Source organism: Oryzias latipes, chromosome 19 (assembly GCF_053564925.1).
Source record: "Oryzias latipes strain Hd-rR chromosome 19, Olatipes_Hd-rR_3.1".
Taxonomy (NCBI): domain Eukaryota; kingdom Metazoa; phylum Chordata; class Actinopteri; order Beloniformes; family Adrianichthyidae; genus Oryzias; species Oryzias latipes.
In genome coordinates, this window is record NC_136255.1 from 17050178 (window position 1) to 17071180 (window position 21003).

Below are 21003 nucleotides of genomic sequence, written 5' to 3' on the forward strand. Positions count from 1 at the left end.
ATATAGTGTTGATTTCATGTCTATATATATCTAGAATATGTCAGTAGATATATTCAGAGCATGACAACTTTAAAAATGTTGTAATTTTGAAATAATAAAGGATTTAGTGTACTGATTTAAAAATAGTCACATTTAAAAATACCTAATTGATCCTTAACTAGATTAAATCACAGTATCCAAAATGCTTACATTTGAAGTATTTATGCAACTAAGCCTTGAAAATAAAATTACATTGAAGTTAATAATGTTGCAAACGTAATGGAGCTTTTACTTAAAATTTCTAAATGTATAGTAATGCATCAACTCCCGGCTCCACTAAATCAAGGGCAAAACAGCTTTGACTCATGAAATTTAATGATATATTTTTTTTATTTGACCACTCTTGTTGCGCGTTTATCTGCAAAATTATTTGCAGAACTGTTATTGCATCAGCTGTGATTCATTTTAGGATTAAACAGGAATCGTTGAATCCATAAATCTCCCTGAGCTTCCCCCCCTGGTCCATGCACAGATTTACTGGTCCTGCTCTCGGCTCAATGTGCAAAAAGATACACGCTGTTCTTGGTCAAGATTAAAGAATGAGATGTGGATTGTTGGCAGCAGTTTGTGTTGATAGTGATGAGCCGCTGATGGACAGACTGACAGACTGGTCTCTTCCTTTCCCTGGATGAATTCTAAAGGAGCTTACACTGTAATATCCTGATGGGGAAAAAAAGGGGTTTGCTGTAAGCTCGCCGAACGCACCGAATCTCTGCGAGAGTGCAGTTGAAGGTCTGAGTTAATTCAAATTATGACGCTTCTTCCAAACAGATCTGCTTTTGACACCAGCCTGTTAGCGCTGATACCTTAAAGCTCATCTAGGTTTTTAGTCCTTTTTTCGTGGATGGAAATACTTTTTTTTCTCCGTGATGTCTCACTTGGTGGATGAAGAGCAGTGAAGAACAGAAGCAGATTTTGGGACGTATAGCTGGACTCTGTACTATAGGTCGTAGAAATGATTCCCACTAAGATGTTAGTGTACCGGGGGCCTGAGGTGGTCACAGATCCACAACAAAATTCGAACCCAACAAGACGCAAGAAATCAACGGGAGAACTGTTCCAGAATGGCTACAGGGTCCGGATGGGCCACGGGCAAGTCACTGACAAAGATGACCAGGACAGCATCTGCTTTAGCTTGGGAGCATGCTTCCACGTGATCGCTTACTGGGGTAAGACCTGCAGGATATGGAAACCTTAGGGAATCTCGTTAAAGCTTGAGGTTAGCATGTCCAGAACTCTGTGGACTCTGTGTCAGCTGGAGCCGGTTCAGGCTTTGCCGTGAATTATGCTCCCCATCTTGCGGGCGCTTATTTAAAATGAAAAATGAGATCGGCACACCAATCTGCAGTTTTTTATTATGGTTATTTATTTTATTATATTACTTTACAGTGAGTGTTCAGCTTTTAGGTCTTTTATTTGATTCGGCAGATCATGCGGGAGGTGCATTCCATCAGTGAAAAACAAACTGTTTTTATGTCTTTCCTATTGCTAAAGCCAACTAAGGTTGCACTGGATGCAGATTTGTAAAGGAAAAATAAACGAAAAAAAAGATCCTTTTATAACTTTTAACTGATCATTTAATCTTTCTGCGATACGTGATGCAAAAAAACAAACAACTGCGTGTAGAAATGAGGTTCTGATTGTGTGACGGAGAAGCTTAGACTGACAGAGGATTTTGATGCTCATGTCGTCCTTGAACTCCTGGCAACAAAATCAGTTTTTCTCCTTCCATTAATACCCACAAATTTGGGATTTGACGTCACAACTGTTTACTCACTCATTCAGTGTCCACCTGCATCCAAATCTGGGTTGTCATTATTTCTGTGTTCCAAGTTTTTTCTTAGCAGGAATGACGATCAAATAAACTGATGTTGCATTGCCGGGGATTTAACAGATACTGACATGTTGGCGAGATGATGAGAATGCTTTTATTCTACAGTTGCTTAATTTATTCTAACAATATGAACCCTTTAAAGTTTTTAAAAATGGGACAACATTTCAAAGGTATCACGTCATTGATTCTCAGTCGAATCTTTCTGAATGGATCCAAAAACCTAACAACTTCTCCTTATTGTTTTTCTCACAGGTTTGAGGTTTTTAAGGGCCTTGAGGTTGATACAGTTCTCAGAAATTTTACAGTTTTTAAATATACTCAAGACAAGGTAGGTGTTCTTTATTATTCAGTTTTTTATTTGTGTCTGTATTGTATTTTTTCTTTTCTTTTAATAACATATAGCTTGAAGCAGCTAAAGGGTGAGAGAAAACATCGATTCAAATGGATTTTTGTCTGTAATGTGCCCACTTCACACATTTAATGCTTTATAATACCACATTTTTCTTTTTGTCCTCGATTCTTAGAATTAAAGCTTTTTGCACAGATGTTGTCAGAGAGAGCTTAAAGCATTTTCAAATGCTTAAAAATAATCTCCTTACTTTTCTCTCACACGAAGAATTGGACTGAGGTCTTTCAGGGACTTTATATAGATTTGGAATAGTAAATAGAAAAAAAAAATGTAAATAAACCTAACTTAAACTTATTTTTATTCACTGTCATCTACAGTAGTCCTGGAACTCATATATTTTGTCATTTATGCACACAATCTGAATTCAAAATGAATGCATTTGGTTGTACACATATATATAATAAATGCACATATATATAAATGATCTCTTTGTCCTTTTTTATCTGATCCTTTTTAAACCAGCAACTCGATAAAGCTGGTAAACTTGTGTTCCATCTTCATAAGCACATGGCTGACGGCAGCGGGCTTCATTCATTTGGTAAATTTGCACAAACTCTTCCAGTTTGAGAAAAAAAGTTCATAATTCAGTTGTTTTAAAGAAATACTCGAATTAGTATTATCCTTAAATTGACGCAAACAGTGGCAGCTGAAAAACAAATAAAAGCAAAATATGGTAAAAACGAGTATATATTTTTGAAATCTCCAACTCTCTTCCAGGTGGAAAACTCTGGGGATCCTTGGGAGAACTTCCAAAATTCCCAGGCACTTTCCTACTGGGAATGTGTCTACTTACTCATGGTTACAATGTCCACTGTTGGCTATGGAGATGTTTACGCAAAAACCACCCTTGGCCGCCTGTTTATGGTGTTCTTCATCCTTGGTGGTTTGGTAAAAGAACCTTTTCATTACTTTGTATTTGTAAAACCTGTGAGGAAGCGGCTCTCACAGATATGGGGGGGGGGGGGGGGGGGGGGGTCTGTGTGTTTTCATGCTGTTGTGGCCCACCACCATTCCACCATATTATGCAGCAATTATCCAGACGTGGTGCTTATGTTTGTGTCTGTGTAATTTCTAGATGTTTTTTTTCTAGTTCCTGTATTTACAGTAAATTTAAAAGTGATTTGTTCACCTGCCCCCCACCCCCCTACCCCAACCTCCTTTTCCAACAAACACAGTAAGATGGGGATGATTTGCTGAAGGTCAGCCATATGAATGCACCAACATGATCTTACTTTATGCCTACCATTTCTCAGACCTAATTCTGACTTGAGTATATTTTAAACGTTATTTTAGTATTAGAAATTAGAATCTCATTATTATAGAAGTTTGACTAAAAGGCTAAAGCTGTGTGGCATGGAATGGAAAATTCACGTGGATGCACAAAGTGGAAACTACATTTATAAAACTTTATTGATTATTTGTGCCCATTATTTCATAGATCTGTTCAATTTAGCACCTAAATGCAGCGTGCAAATAAGTGTATAATATAGTTTCACAATCGGTAACGGAACTTTACATGGTTAATCAGTTACATGTTGTTTATGCTCATTTAAAATAATGTAAAGATAAATGACTGCCATGGTTTTGGAGAACTCTATAATAAAACAAAAAAGGACAGATTTTTAAAAAATTACTGTATTATCCGGAGTACAAGTCGCACCTGAGTATAAGATTCAGGAGCCAAAAAATGCCTAACATAGAAGAAAGAACCATTTAAGTTGCTCCAGAGTGTACGTTGGACTTGCCAAAACCAGAGAATGCTTCGTTCACACTGAACGGAATTCACGCATCAATTTTCGCATCCGCTGCCTCTTCCTTGACGCAGAAATTTTGCATTTGTTTCCTCTTTTAGCGTGCGTCAAAACAGACAGCGGGCATCACTCTGACCTACCATGGTAGCATCTTTCTGTGGAAGAAGCTACTTTCAAGTTTTTAGCCTAATTGGCCACTTTATTACTTTATTTTGAAGACTTATACTCTGAAAAATACTGTTTTGTTGCTAATTTGCAACACAAATTTTAAACCTTGACATAATAGAATTATTTCACTATTTTTATAGGGGTACATATGAATATCGTATTTATTTTTGCTGGATGTTAATACGAAACCGCATAAAATGGCTTAGGGTATAATTGTCAAATCTTACTATCGATCAAGCAGCATATGCTCCTACTCAGAAAAACTATTTTAAAATAAAAGAAGCACGGATCTGATGCAGATTGACTGACCTCTACTAGAGTGGCATGTAAGCCTAAAGCTTAAGTGTTTCCTTTAAACCGGCCTCCCCAATGAAAATACAGCTAAATCGCCTCTTTAAAGGGTAACCTCTAACCCTCACACATTTTATGTATTTTCATCATCGATTAGTGTTTACAGTTTCAAAGGAGGATGCACTGAGGTTTGAATGTTTGTCACTCATTTGGCTCTGCTTTCAAAATCACCCCAGCATGTGTGTTTGTTGGACAAAACATGGCACATAAGGTTTTTTTCTGGATAACGATAACTTTGATTTTTCTACCACAGATCGGCTTACCGCTCATCAGCTGTCATTTTTCTCCTTTATTCTTCACTTATCTGTAAATATTAGCCTTTTGGTTTCCTTTTTCATTCACATACTTTTTCCTCAACACTTGGAATGTAACTGGGACATAACTTTAAGTTACATTCGTTATTTTGGAATGATTTGACATAATCTTTTTTCCTTTGATTTCTTTTAATAAGTTAATATAACTAAAACTCAACCACATACATTTATGCTTCTTTTTGAGACTAAAGTTTCTTAAAACCAAAATGAGAGGACCTGCAATTCTTCTCTTGTCTTCTTTTTTAGTCTCTTCTTCTGTCTCCTATCTTCTCCTTAGGCCATGTTTGCAAGCTACGTCCCTGAAATCATAGAGTTAATAGGAAACCGCAAGAAATATGGTGGTTCCTATAGTGCAGTTAATGGGAGAAAGTAAGTATTCAAGGAGGCTCTGCTGCCTCCACAGCAGTAGAACCTTCTCTGCATGCCCTTTTCTTTTTCTTTTTCATGCATGTAGGCCATGTTTGCTCGCTACGTGCCAGAAATTGCTGCTCTCATCCTTAATCGGAAGAAATATGGCGGGAGTTATAACTCGACCAGAGGCAGAAAGTAAGTCAAACAGATGAAAGAAATAGCAAACTACTACTGGTGTGGTTTTGTGTGACTTGAGTAGCCCCTTTCATAAAGGCACTCACTTTTCATTTGAGATGTAATGAATCTCAACCAGCAGTAAAGTCACACTGTGACTGAAGAAGTTGGCCATGATCAATGTGCAGATTAATGTATTGCTGCTGCTTTAATGTATGTAATGTCTGCTTTAACTATTGCAAAGAGGTTGCCATTTTAACAAGTTTGTTTTGATGTCTTTTAATGGTTTTATCTTGAAATGTAATAGCTACATTTTTAAAAATAAAGTTAAAGTTTTTGCTTCTTTTTTCATGAAAAAATGTCTTGTCAAGATGGCATCTATTCAGTGTTGGATTATAATCATGGATGGACATGTTGGATTTTCTCACAGATTTATAAACTACGTTTAATCACCTGCTGCAGAAAATAATCCTTAAATCTGATCCAAATGAGCATTTTCTATTGGTTTTTCAAAAATAAAATCATGTATCACACTTTCATGTGATCCTAACAAGTATAAAAAGATCAAATATTTTACAGACTGGTTATAATTTAAGTTTTATTATTAAGGAACTTGAGAATTTCCTTACAAAATAAAATGCATAATATATAGTTGTTTGCTAAATGTTGAGGTCTAACACAAGTTTGGCTAAACATTTTGTACTTTAACAAGAATTAAAGTCTATTTAACCCCGTGAAATGCCTTATACTATTTAAAAATATATATTTTTGGAAGCAAAAACCAAGTTTTTCTCCCCTCAAACTTGCAGGTGTCTCCTAGTTTTACATTAGATGAGAAAATCTTACATTTATGTTTCATTGGTAATTATTGTCTGTTTGTGTGCCCAGTCGGTGTTTGTTAACCATTTGTGTCATTGTCTTTTTGTTGTCCTCTTGTCACGGCCAGCCAAAATCCAATTAGTAGATCAAACACTTACAAAAATAACCCATGACATACAGCCAGTCATAATTGGAACTTCTACATGTAAATAAACTTTGGTTCAAAATAGTTAAAGGTTATATAAGAAGATGATTATTCTTGAAAAGATAATTTAATTAATACCCTAAGCTTTTTTTTTTTTTATAGCTCCTGCATTTGTGTGCCCTCGCCTAATATGCTGCTAGTTTTTTAAAGCTGCTTTTTTTTCCTGCTTGAGATGCTGTCAATTGCTTTGCTTTGTGCTTTGCTTTGGCTGAATTGTGGCCTTTATCTTCAGTCTGACCTACACCCTGGGAAATGAGAGAGAGAATTGAAACGAAGTTTTTAAAATACTTGAAAGGATCTTTTTCTGCTACGCATTCAAATAAGTTTACTGTCTTTTTAAAACATAATTTAAAGGAGAATGTGGTGGTAAAGACATAAAAATTGGGGCTATTTTTGCTTCTTATAAATATGCAATTTTGGTTTTCATGCATTTCTGGTTGATAACCATGAAAGCTAAATTTGTATTTTGAGAAAAGTGAAAATCGTATCAGCTGATCTTTATCATTTATCTGTCACCTTTGCTTCACACACTCTTGTATTAGAGCCTTTACACTTTCTGCATTACTCCTAAAAGAGGTTGATTGCTGTTGTTTTTCTTGATTGCACTTAGTTACAACTTAGTTACCGTACTTTAGTTACTCATTAGTCTTAAATGCGTTCTGTGTCAAAGAATGTGTGTATTTTTTTTTTTTTTTGCTCATATGCAGACTAACCATTTTCTTCTATTCTCTCTTGTTACACTCAGCCATGCTTATCCTCTTGAGGCAGCTTTCTGCAACAAAGCAAATAAAGCACTTTTTTTTATGCCCAAAAATCAATTTATTTCTTTTATTAAACGTTTTCAAGTGAGATTCTGCAGGTTACTTCATCCTTATAAATTAAATTTGTAATATGATATTTTTTATTTAATACAAAAGCTATTGTAGTTTTTGCAGGGAATTTTAAAAAGAAGAAAAAAAATCCTTGATTACAAAAATGAAACAAAACTAAATAAAAAAAAAATGGGTGTTTATTCCAAAAATGTTATCACTAATAAAAAAACAGACTTTGATTACCTATTGAAAATTCAACAAACGTTTTATTTTTTATTTATTTATTCTTTTAATGTATAACTCTACGGGAGAGGATTAGGGCCACAGAGAATTCAGAGAAAAATGTCCGAATTTTTTAATGCACTTTTTTTATTCTTTCTCCATGGCTCTAATCCTCCACCGTAGAACTCCATCTATGCTTTTATTTGTTTTTTTAAATAAAGAAATGTATCTGGTTTATATGATACAACTGACTAATAATTGAATTACAAAAGTCAGAAAAAAAAAACCCAGCACAAACTTACAATACCAGAAAAGTCTACAAAGTGAGTTATCAACTTCAGAAAATTATGTAACAGCAGTTTTAGTTTTAGCAGAAGATTTTAAGAAGACAAATCCTTAAAAAAAAAAAAAAAATGTCTCAATGTTTGTTCCAAAATTTATGTATTTTACTCATAAAAAACAAACTTTTTCACATTATTTAAAAGTTCAAAAGTAGAAATCCTAAAATTCCTTCTATATCTTAATTTCTAATTATTGAAATTGTTAGCCTGTTTTTCTTTCTTTTACTTTCTTTTTTTTAAAAAGATATCCAGTTTACATGATACAACAGACAAACAAAAGGAATTACAAATGTCTGAATTACAAACACTACCCAAAATTACAAAAATAGGAAAGTAAATAATTTGACTGTATGGCAAGTGTCAATCCACAATTTATGAAGATTTTGATTAAAAAAAAAATAAAGATAGATAAATTCAGACTCCATACAAGATATTTTGAAGCACGTTTTTTCCATTTTACACCACAGTTTCTCTTTTGTTTCCCTTGCAATGTTTATACAAACCAGGAACTCTGATGTACACAACACGTTTAGTAACTGCTGTATTCATACACAAAAACTCCTTCACCATTACAAATGTGTAAAACAGTCATTAGCATTTTTATAAAGAATATATCTATGTAATTGTTTTTTACAATAGGAGAAGGCTGTCAAATGTAGGAACTGAAACAGACTGTGTGCTGATTTCATAATCTCCATCCGAGTAAACTGATCCTTTATAATCTGATACTGAAATCCACTCTGCCCTCTGGCCTCCATCAGTCCCAAATCATGACAATGATCATCCGTCCTCTATCAGTTATTACTTTCATGCAGATTTACAACCTGAATATCAAACTACAAGTTAACCCTTTCATTCCAGGTAGAAGATGAAAGGTCGTTTTTGTGTCCGCCGTAACATGTTGGCTCACGTTCACTGCGGTTGGATGTCATAATTTGTTTGCATCTCATTTCTTTTCGCAGGCACATCGTGGTCTGTGGTCATATAACACTGGAGAGTGTGTCCAACTTTCTAAAAGACTTCCTACACAAGGACAGGGATGATGTCAATGTAGAAATCGTTTTTCTCCATAAGTAAGTACAATTAAAAAAATGGAATTCTTCATATAAAATTAGCAGAACTAATAAAAATGAACAATATCAGGGCATTTACAATTTCTTTTCTTAATTTTTTATCTCAGTATTTCCCCTAATCTTGAGCTGGAAGCCTTGTTTAAGCGCCATTTCACCCAGGTAGAGTTTTACCAAGGTTCTGTCCTAAACCCACACGACCTGGCTAGAGTCAAGGTAACACAATTGTTCCACCAACTCACAATGTCCCTTTACTGAATCTTTTTGTGAGATTATAACAGGATAATTGCATTTTTCTCAATCCAGATCGAGTCCGCGGATGCCTGCCTAATCTTAGCCAACAAATACTGCGCTGACCCTGACGCCGAGGACGCGTCCAACATCATGAGGTCTGGACACCAATGCTGCAAATCCACATTTGTTTCTGTGCTTCTTTTAAAAAAAATATATTTGTTTGCTAGTGTCACGGATTGCATCAATTTAAATTGAAACAAAATCACATCTTTGGTCTAAAAAAAAAATCTGTTTTTAAGAACCATTGAATTCAGGAAGTTAAAAGGTTTAAAATGATTCTGTTTTTTTATTGTGAAAACAAAATCTTTCTTGTATAGTTAAAAAAACCAACTACCGGTACCTATTTTTAATGAAACATGCAAAGGTTTCAGTAAAAAGTATAATTTTGAAAATTGTTGGAACTAAATGGGAACTAAGTACATTTTTCAAGCTTAAATCTGAATCATAGTAAAATATGACACAGATTAGAAATATTTAACAATAGATTTATCGAACCAAATGAAACGAACGTCATTTTGCTTTTCTAAAGGGTTATTAGGCTTTTGAAAAATCACATCAATGAATAATGCTCCACTAGATACTGTCTTTATAGGAAAAAGCACATTTTTGAACTGAAAACATGATTTTGGAAATCATAGTCTAGTGTTTTTCAACCTTTTTTGAGTTATTAGTACTTTCCTTGATAAAAGCCACCAACCAAAAGACAAAAATCCGTACTCTATTAATAAAACACACTCATTCTTACCAAAGTGTCTTGACTAACATTAAACAAACATAAAGAATAAACTTTTTTATGGTCTGTCATATAAGATGTGAACCATTGACAACACAGAGGCTACCATTTAAAAAGCAAGGTAGATGCTAAGCTAAGATCAAGACTACAGCAGCAGTGACTGTGACTGTGAGCACCACCTTGTATGAAGAACACAGTCCTCTGCAATCAGGACTACAATCACCTTAAAGCAAAAGCAGTTCCTTCTACATGCACTTGTTTGCATTTTTCAGAATTGTTGCCTTCTAAAAGTAAACTGCACTTAAAAAACAGCAACAACTATATGCTCAACGAAAAGGAAACTGAGATAAAACAGAATGAACCTACTTTTGTGGCTCCACTGTACAAAAATCAAATCAAGTCATCAAAGTGATGACTTTCTGCAAAGAAAAAGCTGACTGTTAAAGCTTTTGAAAAGGTTGTAATTGTAATTTCTCTGCTCTGCATCAGAGTCATATCCATCAAGAACTACCACCCAAAGATCAGAATAATAACTCAGATGTTGCAGTACCACAATAAGGTTGGTTGAAATCCACTTTCATGGCTTTTATTAAAACAAGAGAGACTCTGTAATCTTATGTGCTGAAGATTGCTTTTGTTTTTCCACCCTACAGGCTCACCTGCTCAACATTCCAAGCTGGAACTGGAAAGAGGGAGATGACGCAATTTGCCTTGCAGAGCTGAAGCTGGGGTTTATTGCCCAGAGCTGCCTTGCTCAAGGCCTGTCCACCATGCTGGCAAACCTTTTCTCCATGAGGTCTTTCATCAAGGTAATCACTCTTCCATGCATAGATTAAAAACAGAATCGATCATAAGCAAAGGAATGGGCTGAATTACTCATTTTGTAATTATTGCAACAACGCAATTTTGCCTTCTCATTCTAGATTGAGGAGGACACGTGGCAAAAGTATTACCTGGAAGGAGTCTCCAATGAAATGTACACAGAGTACCTGTCGAGTGCCTTTGTGGGTTTGTCCTTCCCAGTGATTTGCGAGTACGAACATTTAAATATTTCATACTTTTTCCAAAATCTTTTTTATTCTTTCATTCGTTAACATCTTTGACAAATACAAAGATTATCAATTTTGAAGTTTGTAGTGTTAGTATTTTTGAATAGCTTTATTTTAGTTTAAAAAAAATCCTAGATAACTTCAGAAAAGATGAAACAACTAATGAGAAGTTATTACATTTTGAAATTATTTGGGTTATTGTTATGAAAAAGTACAGTAATCATCTTTGAATTAATTTTCTTATTTTTAATGAACACATAAAAAGGTATTGACCGAACAGGATCATTTTCATGTGTAATGTAATTTACTGTTTGAAATAAGTAGAAAATCCTCTATTTACTTCTACATGTTTAAATTTTTTTTTTCACCAAGAACCTTTCTTTTTTGTTTTTCCAGACTGTGCTATGTGAAGCTAAAACTGCTCCTCATAGCTATAGAGTACAAGTCTGACCAAAGGGAAAGCAGGTATGTGAAGGAGATAACAGCTGAGCAAGCAATTAATGTAGACTATGTCAAAAACATTTTTCGAAATATCTTTTGAAAGTCTTCCCTTACACACTTTAAGCTCTTTTTAAATGTAAAAATGCCTAAAACAAACAAAAAGCAGTATTAACATTAATATCCTAACTTTCTCTGAACAAACAAAAATATGACTTAACTCCTGATGTTTTTAAAAAAGTATGAATTTAAAAGAAGCTTGATTTTAATGTTTTTTTTAATATGCTTTTCTACTGCCAACTTCTTTCTCCAACCAAATCTAATAAACTTCTGCAGTTTTGCCACATGAGCTTTGACCGCATGCATCACGGCATAAGTCGATCACATACCTTGTTGGTTTGACGTGTTTGATTTATGATTCCTCCCAGCACCCTGATCAACCCTGGAAATCATGTTAAAATGCAAGAAGGTACTTTGGGATTCTTCATTGCCAGTGATGCCAAAGAAGTAAAAAGGTAAACAATCTGTGTGATTAAAGTATTTTTGATTTTCTTGGATTGATTTGCAATTCACTGATTAAAGATGTTTTAAATATTTTTACAAGATAATATCTTTCAGCCAATTAACAAGACATAGGTATGTTTTTGTAGATATAAATGAAAAAAATGAAGGTAAGAGCTTTATTTTAAAGATAAAGTTTGGAAAACACTACAAGAATTTTTTCAGATTTATCTCACAACTTCCATTCAGACACTGTATGCACCGGCTGGACCGAGTTATTCAGTCCTTTACTTCCTTAATTAATAACATAATTTCAATTTAGCAGAAATCTGAACAAACTCTAAATTTGAAGAAATGTCACAAGATCTCCTGGATCAATGCCGACTTTTTTAAAATCAATTTTTTCATGCCTGTGGTCGATGCAATTTGGGAAGAATGTGATGTGATGTCATCAACCCAACCTTTTAAAAAAACAAGTTTCTAATTTCTCCCCCTGCAGAGCACTGTTTTACTGTAAGGCATGTCACGATGACATAAGTGATCCGAAAAGGATAAAGAAATGTGGATGCAAGAAATGTAAGGAAACACACAAAAACACACTGTTTTCTCTTTGTTTCGCCACATGATTATCCATACAAAAATACATTATTGTCAAACATTGTTAATTCCAGCAAAAATTTAAGAAACATCAACATATATTACAATGCAGCTCAAACCAATCCATGTCTTATGACTTGGCTTATGACATGACTTATTTGTAATTTCTTATTTTACATTTAATTTGGGTTTTACATCATTAAAATGTAAGAAATTAAAGCTCTTAAAAATATTTGACATATATTTTAGGATTATTAAGAGTTTTTATTTGATTAAAAAAAAGGGTAAAATTGAAAATGTATTTGTTTTGTTATTTTGTTATTTTTCTTTGTCTGGTACTTAATTTTATGTGATAATATACAATGTAAACAGGTCAAAATGTACAGGTATCGGGATGAATCATGATTGTAAACTTTAAGACAAAATTTACCTTTTTCGTTTTTATTTTTAACTTTGATCTTATAACTTGTCTTGTTATAAATGCAGTCCGTCTAACACATAATCTTCCCATATGATGTATTTTTTTCCTGCTGCTTGGGAACTCCTTTCTTAAAAAACAAATTATATATTTATATCACATAACAGTGATGTATTGTGAGTAATTTGAATTTGTTCCCCCTCCAAACACACACAGCCTGCTGCTTGTATCCCCTGCCCCGACTGAAGAGGCCTGTCTGAATGTTGCATGTATTGCCTGGGTTTCTCCTCGTTACCATGTGCATGTTGCTTTTTAAATTCATCCATTTAAAATCAGTAATTTAGTGAAACAACAAAATTAAATATAGTTTAAATTGTAAGTCCGAATGGTTTTTTAGGCCACAATTGAAAATGTATTTGCGTGTATAAAGTATTTGTGGTTGTAATTCCATAAGCTGCCACTAGATGTCCTCGCTGCTACACAGTGAATATCTTTATTGAGAGAAACAGCCGGAAAACCAGTTAGAAATATTTATTTAATTATTATTGGGTTGAGGGAAAAAATAATACATCATATTCCATAGAAGCTGTATGAAAAAATAATGTTATGGATTTGAAATATAATAAATCGCAAACTCTTTTTGCAGTTTGTGTTGTGTTAAATAGATTTATATTCACATCCAGCTTTTATTTGCTCTCATTTTAGTGTTCTTTTTGAGTTTTGGAGACCATTTTTGCAAAAGATCTTGAATGGTTTAGTAAAAAAAAAGAGACAAATTAAAGCACTTCGAGTTGAAAAATGATAGTACATATAAGTCAGGAGTCTTCAGGTCATGTGGTTTTCTTGTTTCTTCAGCTCGTGACACAATGATGATATGGCATTTCCTACACTATTCCCTAAATGAAAGTTTGTCTACATTAAAAATAAATTTCAATTGAACATTTCCCTGCTGCCACAACAAAGTTTGTTTTGTGCAGCATTCCTCTATGCCCTGTTTGTCCATTCTTCCTCCAGAACGACCCTCCACATTAACCTGCTTTTCCTCTCCTCTCGTCTGAACCCGTGACTGTAGCCAAGACGGCTGCCCACAAGAAAATGAGACTGGCATGTTGTTTTGGTTGCGGCCGCTCTGCGTGGGGCTGCTGTTGCATGCCAGTTAATGTGCATTGTAACTTGGACTCCCCTCGACGGGACATCCCCCTCTCTGCTGTCTCTGTTAATGAATGCTCGGCCACTTTACGTGCCTGTAAGTTGTCGCCATGACGTTTGCTCGTCGGTGTCTGTAACATGCACTGTTTTAAAACTATGCAGTGTGGCTTTACCCTGTGTGCTGCTAAGCTCTAGCAACCATGTGCTCACCGTGGTGGAGACACATACTGCTTGAGCTTTGTGACTTTCTCTTCCGTGAGCTGGTACTCTTCGATGTGTGCTTCTACTTCTGGACGTGACTTTCTAGCTGTTGTGATGCATGCTGGGTTATTGTTTCTGCTGGCGTTTTCTTTGGAGACTGACAATTCCATCAAAAATACAAAATAAATTAAGTGTTTGCTGTTTCAAAGCCAGTTCCTCCTCCAATTTCTGTTGCAAGACGTTTACAGTGTACTTAAGATGAAAGCTTAAAAGGTTACATACTTGCTGCAAAAAAACAAAAACAAAAAAAAAAATGTGAATGAAAATGCAGAAGTTATGCATGTATGTGAAAAACTGTATGAGTTAAGAAACTGGGTTCAGGAAATGTGTAGCAGCATTTCTGAAGGGGATCCATTTATTCCAAATGTCTCAAATGCAGTACTTTTTAAAAATGGATGGACATGACGGCTTGAAAAATTTTCCAGTAGTTTGAGAAAACGGTTTGGAAAGCAGGTAAAAAGACTGGAGCTTCTAATGATTATAAAAGAGAATACACTTTAACATGAGCTCTTACTAAATTCTGCTGAAAAATCCCATTTGATGGCGAAATTCTGGGATGTGACATTAAAGCTTCGACTTTTTACCCTAACAGATTGGTATCTTTAAGAGGATGGTAATATAGAAATGGTTTTAGAAAACATAAACAACAGTTATGGTTTTGTTTTGGATTCTTAACTTGAAGTAAACTGGGTTGAGCAGAAATCTTAGTGCAGGCTTGATTTCCTTTTAAAGCCAAAGGGTTCTGCACTGATGTATCGCAGCAGGCATGAAAAATGTGTCTGAGCTTGCAGAGCGTTGATACAATTTGCTGGAAAACATTGCAGACTGTCATACACTTTTAGAGAATATCTCTGGATCAAAGAGCATTCTGTCTTGTGAAGCTAAGCGTCTTTGGGCGCTCACACCCCTCAACACGTCCTCCAGGGTGGGGTGCTGCAAGGTTTGCCAGGCTAGCTAAGCTTGAGCGTAGCTCCAGACTTGCTGTCAACACGGTGCATGAGATGCACAGAGCGAGGCCTTATAAGGCCTGACGTGGAAATTATGTTTGCATTTTCATTTTTGGAGTGCTACCGGTTGTCATGAAACTCAGCCTGACAGTTCCTAACCACCAGGCAGTAGAGTCCCCCCACCCCTCTGCTTTCCTCTTGTTGTGGGACAGATGCTTGCCTGTTAGTCCTGTGACTCTGCTCGCGCCCTGCGATTGCAGGCGACAGATGCCAGGACCAGCGAGGTCCCCGTTTGAACATCGCTGTCACTGTTCTGCCTTAAGCACAATGCATGACCTTTATTGGGAGTAAAGGGTTGAAATAAGTCACTAATGAGCAAGTGCAGGACCCAAAAAGTGACTCACAGAAAGTTCCACCACACAGGGAGTACCAAAAGAAAAATGGGGTTTACATTTTTAGGGGAAGACGGAAGGATACAGGCAAATACCAGTTTTACTTTTCTTTTGTGCTTTATATAGTAAAACAACATAAATGTCTAAAATAGACTTCATTATAGCAGAAAAAGGCTCATCTTCTCCTTCTTTACAAGTCAGGGTTGCAAATACAACAAGGCTTCTCACTTTTTAGCTGCTTGAATCAAGAATAGGCCATCTAACCGACCTGTCTCTGAGAGCCGTAACCAGTTTTTTTTTTTTCAAGACACCTTGATTGTTCACCGCCTTAAAAAATACAAACCCTTCAGCCTCAAGTTCCCCGTTGTCATTTATGATTTGCTTTCATTATAACTTCTTCTGCCTGTAACCTGTCATTCATCTTTGCATTTTTCCCAGCTAAAAATAGCTATAATGGATATATCAAATCAAGTAAGTTCACATTTCCACTCTCCCCCTCAGTCACCAGTTTCTAACACTTCATTTTTTGCATTCCTGACCACCTGACCCGCCTCTAACCTTTTCACTGTCCAGTCTGTCATCATCCATCTCCGCCCTGCAGTTGCAGAGCAGGAGGACAACATTTCTTTGTGCTGGTGATCAGTTACAGCTCAACAGCAGATGGTGCTACAGTTACATTGACAGAGTTGATACTTGAGAGTAGCTCCAACTGCACAATAGACGTTCAGAGAAGCGATCTTCTACTTCAGACGGCACATCTGCCACTTTCAGAAGTGCTGTGGATGTTTGACAGTAAAGAGACGAACAGAAAATCTGCTGGACAGCTGACTGCTAAAATAATAATCTGGTCTGTCTCCTAATTTCCCAAGAAGTGTGCTTCTTCCTTTATTATGGTCACCGAATTTTCCCCTCTATTCTAACACAAGCAGATATTGATTCATTCCTCCTCCATCAGCCATAATCTGCACGCTGTAGCTCGTGGCATTTAATTTACCATGTCACTTCCTTGTTCTTAAGCCTCAACAATGGCTGAAACACCTGAAAGCATGTTTATTAATTCATGTTTTTTTTTTTTTATAAATAAAAAAGTAAACGTCAGATCAAACATTTCTTTAGTGGCTATAGATGGTGCTTAAGTGGCAGTTAAATAAGAATGAGATTTTATTTAATTATTCAGCCATTAGCATTCTTGTGCCACAGTGGATTATCCTCCAAAACCAGCGATTGTTCTTTAATTATGATAAGAGTCACAAAATGTTTTATTAACATACTCAGCAGGTCTTATTGAAGTCGTTTTAAATCAAATCCTATCTTGTGTTTCGCTGGAAGATTTAAGGGGTTAGTTTCCTCACATTGTTTCCTTTTCATTATTTATTATATTTTTATCTGTTTGTTGAAGCAGTTTTCACTAGTTCATATAAAGATTGTAGTACATCTCTTTGTTTAGACTTTATTAAGGTTTATTAAACTAAAAATATCCAATCAAAAAAATGGAAAACGATGGTTTTTTTGTGCTTTGATCATGCTGACCGCATGTTTCCAGTTGATTAGCTGCTGATTTTGACTCCTCTTCATTTAGCAGCAAACAACAGGCCCCAAATCCAGCTGTCAGCAGATCAGTACAAGTCAGCTAAACTGAACCACAATTCAGCAACCCAGGTCTGTAGGGGGGCCCACAGTGGAGCTGCTGCTGTGTCGATCCCTTTGGTCAACAACCGTAAGGGCAGCTTGTGGCCTCTCAAGAAGCCCCCTGCTCTGAAACTGAGTCTCATTTGCCCTGGAGACCTGACCCAGGTTGGCCGGATACCCGGGGTGTCCGAGGAGGCCATCCGGCTCCAACGGGCGCGCAGCCTGCCAGTGAAATACAGATACCACCCTGGTTTCTCCACTAATGCCACAGTCAGTCAGAGGCAGTGTAAGGGATCACTCCCCCCTCGCCTCCTCAGAGTGTTTGCAGGGCCTGTTCTCAACGGCACAACCAAAGCATGTGCTTGGCAGCCTGGAGTGCTTGCATGTGTAGCATTCTTTACTAATGACCCAGTGTGTGCAGCTGTCAGCTGTGAAACATTAAATATTGAACAGGCTGAGCAAGATGTTAGGGGTTGGAGCATCCTTCTTCATGGAAGGCCCTGTGCGCTTCAACACTTTCCATTATGGCCTCAGTCTCTGACAGGCTAACGGCGCTGCAGCTGCCGGAACGCCGCTTTGTCCGGGTGACAAAATGACCTTAATTATCCAGCTGACTTTCATAAACACACTGAACTATTATGTCACTCAAAAAGGTCAATAAAAGCCTTATAGAAAGAGGAAAGTTGTAGTTAGACGACTTATTTATTGTGTTAGCCACAGAGGTACGGGAGCTGTTAGTGGTCCTTTATTTCCCACAGTCCTTTGGAATGATTCAGGTTTGTTATCACGTCATAGACAACTTTTGACTCCTAATATCTTGAAATGGAAATTGAGAAGTTGGCAATAAATGGATCGACTTAGGACACCATCTAAGAAACATTAGGAAATATCTCCCCCATTGTGGAAACAAACTGGAAACATCAATTAGCATTTTTTCCCAACCTTCAAAAAACTAAGACATTTCTAATCAAAATATTTTAATTTTTGTTTAAACCCCCCCCCCCCCCCCCCCCCCCCCCCCCCAAAAAAAAAAACTTTCACTGTAGCGATGGTACAGCCCGACCCTTCACCTTTCGTATGAAGAGCTCTGCACACTTTGGTGAAATGATAACGACAGCATCTGAGGGGCTCTACATAAATCATGCTTAACCTAATTACATGAGACCAGCAATAAAGACAAGGTTCAATGTCAGCCTAGAATTTCTGCTATTTACATGTCACCCCATTAACTTATTGAAAAAGATATTCTTAATATGGAAGAGGCGTGAGTGAACTCATACTAACAAAGGGTTTAAAGAATGACCTCATCCTAGTGATTAACGTCTATGGGAAAGTAGCTTTGGTTTTTGTGAAAAATATTGCAGAAAAAACAGTAAAGCATGAAGGTTAATTATATGAAGATTGCATGTTTGTGTCTTTCAATATATCTACTTAAAACACTTGCTATTGTTACTTGTCTGCCTTCTCTAAATGTGTGCTCTACACTGCAGAGTCCTGTCGACTCATCGTGTCCCCACATCCTCCTCCTCTGTCTTTGTATGCATCTTTGTCCTCGGATTGTGCTGTGCTGTCCGTCCACTGTCTTTGCTGAAAGCACTGTGCTTCATTTCTGTTCACCGCCCCCCTTTAAAACTCCTATGTTTGTGTTGCAGTTGAAGAGGACCGACACTCAGCTCTGTCGCCCAAAAAGAAGCAACGCAACGGAGGCATGAGGAATTCTCCAAACTCCTCACCCAAAATAATGAGGTAGGACACTCGTGGACGAGGGAGGACATCTGAAAGAACATTTTCCGCGTTTCAATTTTTATGGAAAACGTGTCAGACTACCGAGGTGCTCTCTGCCACAAGGTTTCATGTGACAGCGAGAGACTGCAGCTCTTAAACAGGCCTGGCACTAATGAAAGCACCAAGCAGTGAGAAAGGCTCTAAAGGATAGGCAGCCCAAGGCTATTCAGCTATTGTCGGATCCCTCTGAGGTCTTTTAAGCGCGTAGGGCCACAGATGATATGTATCATCACAATGCAAGGCGAATTCAAAAGCTACCTTGCTTTTATCTTGTCTCGTGAAATTATATCACTGTTTATTAATCTTGACTGGAGGTAATGCTGTTATTCAACAGGAGCCATTATAGAAATGATCAGAGTAATAGTCACTGTCATTAAGTGCCATGTTAAAAGGAAGCCATGCAACAAGCAGGACCAGCATTTTGATGTTTACAAAGTGGGGCAGTACAGATATAGGATAATTGAAACTGACAAATGACTTTATGCTCCCCTTGCTAATATGGCTGGTATTTGGCCTTTAGAAATCCACATGTCAGCATGGTTTAAATTGACTCAGCGCAGATCTGCAGTGTAAAGTGATTCTAAACATTACATTTTCTCATGTAATCAATAAATGTTTATATGTATTAGTTAGCATTTGTATTGATCTGCAGCCCCTGTTTGAGTTGCTTCAAAGTTCTGGTTGAATCACAACAGATTTCCACACTCCTGGGCAGTAGAATCAAGCTTTTCCAGGGCTCTAGCCATCAGCTAAATATCAACCCAGCAACCTGATTGGCACGCTAATAAACTTCAATCCAGGTGGATGTTATTCTATTCAGCACTTGCTGGCTACATGTAAGGGAGTCGCCGGGTTAGCCTGAGGGGTACTTCAATGCAACAAACACAGGGGGAAAAAAAACCTCTGGGTGTATACTATATCAAATGTGTTTTTATAGGACCTGCGGCCTCAAGGCCTTTGTAAATAAGTAATGACCAACAGATTGGCTGTGGGTTTTGAAGTGCAAGCCTTTGTCAGCATGCTTGATGGTAGGATTTTTAGACTTTCGTAAGCTTGTGCAGCGATGCTATATAATTATCTCTGCTTTGTACTTTTAGCCTCTCCCAGCTGTCTTTTCTGTGACGGACATCTACAGTAGCTTTGTGTTTTGCAGCGACAATGTTCTTAGTTTTATTTCTAACTTTGTTTGGTGTTTCACTGTGGGAATCGCCTTGGGTGTGACCTACTACAGAAGCTCTAATGGCACCACGTCTGTCTCTGACAGACCAGTTGAGTCTTACTAGCGGCTCGTCCATGACATTTATGCAGTCAACTACTTGATTCTGTCTTTCTTCCCCTAAAAAGCTATGCTTGCTTCTTCAGCATGTTCAGTCTAACTTCAAGGTGAGCCAAATTGTGATCAGCTTGGCTAACATCTTGTTAACAAAGGCAAAAAATAAGGTCTCAATCAGCTTATCCTATCTCAAATGTTTTTTTCCTTGTTTAATTTAGACTACAATTGTTACTAGGTTTCCATGTTTTAGTTTAGAATGTCCCTTTTCAATATCACAACACCATCCACTACCCTGAATAAAGGGGCAGAATTCAAGAAAGAGGCTGTATCCTGCCCCTCCAAAGCATCATGTGGGGTTTAGCATCTCGGACAAGTCCCCCCCACCCTATAGGGATGTGTGTATAGTATTATGGAACTGTCAGTTTCATGTTAAAGAGCCTTATAGCTGAATTTGTCTGGTCTGAGCAAAGCCCAAAAAGCTGAGTCAGGTGTATGATGCTTTAAATTTTTAGATCTGATCTCTTTGGGAGCCAATGCAATCTGAGTCAGGGTTATATTTCCATAGTAAACTTGCATAATCCTTAGTACTTTGAAAACAGAGTGAGATGTTTAATTAGTACCTCCATCTTTGTGTGGCATAGAAAAGACATCTGACAAGAAGGAAGTACAGGAGAAGT

General features: G+C 36.8%; 1 protein-coding gene across 19 annotated transcripts in view; it reads left to right on the forward strand.

The window, feature by feature from the left end:
• Positions 1 to 21003, forward strand: part of LOC101155390 (calcium-activated potassium channel subunit alpha-1a) — an 81385-nt gene that overhangs the window by 43300 nt on the left and 17082 nt on the right. For 5 of the 19 annotated variants that reach the window (XM_023949848.2, XM_078937234.1, XM_078937233.1 and 2 more), the window contains 16 exons: positions 2126 to 2201; positions 2745 to 2820; positions 3000 to 3170; positions 5144 to 5235; positions 8753 to 8863; positions 8971 to 9076; positions 9167 to 9249; positions 10377 to 10446; positions 10541 to 10696; positions 10811 to 10920; positions 11333 to 11401; positions 11803 to 11889; positions 12375 to 12451; positions 13963 to 14136; positions 16078 to 16110; positions 18921 to 19014. In XM_023949848.2, the coding sequence (XP_023805616.1) occupies positions 2126 to 2201; positions 2745 to 2820; positions 3000 to 3170; positions 5144 to 5235; positions 8753 to 8863; positions 8971 to 9076; positions 9167 to 9249; positions 10377 to 10446; positions 10541 to 10696; positions 10811 to 10920; positions 11333 to 11401; positions 11803 to 11889; positions 12375 to 12451; positions 13963 to 14136; positions 16078 to 16110; positions 18921 to 19014 (1585 nt within the window). Of the gene's footprint in view, positions 1 to 740; positions 1209 to 2125; positions 2202 to 2744; positions 2821 to 2999; positions 3171 to 5143; positions 5236 to 5320; positions 5413 to 8752; positions 8864 to 8970; positions 9077 to 9166; positions 9250 to 10376; positions 10447 to 10540; positions 10697 to 10810; positions 10921 to 11332; positions 11402 to 11802; positions 11890 to 12374; positions 12452 to 13962; positions 14137 to 16077; positions 16111 to 18920; positions 19015 to 21003 lie in introns of those variants that run through there. The other 14 variants (XM_023949860.2, XM_023949865.2, XM_023949870.2 and 11 more) reach the window with 6 other exon arrangements.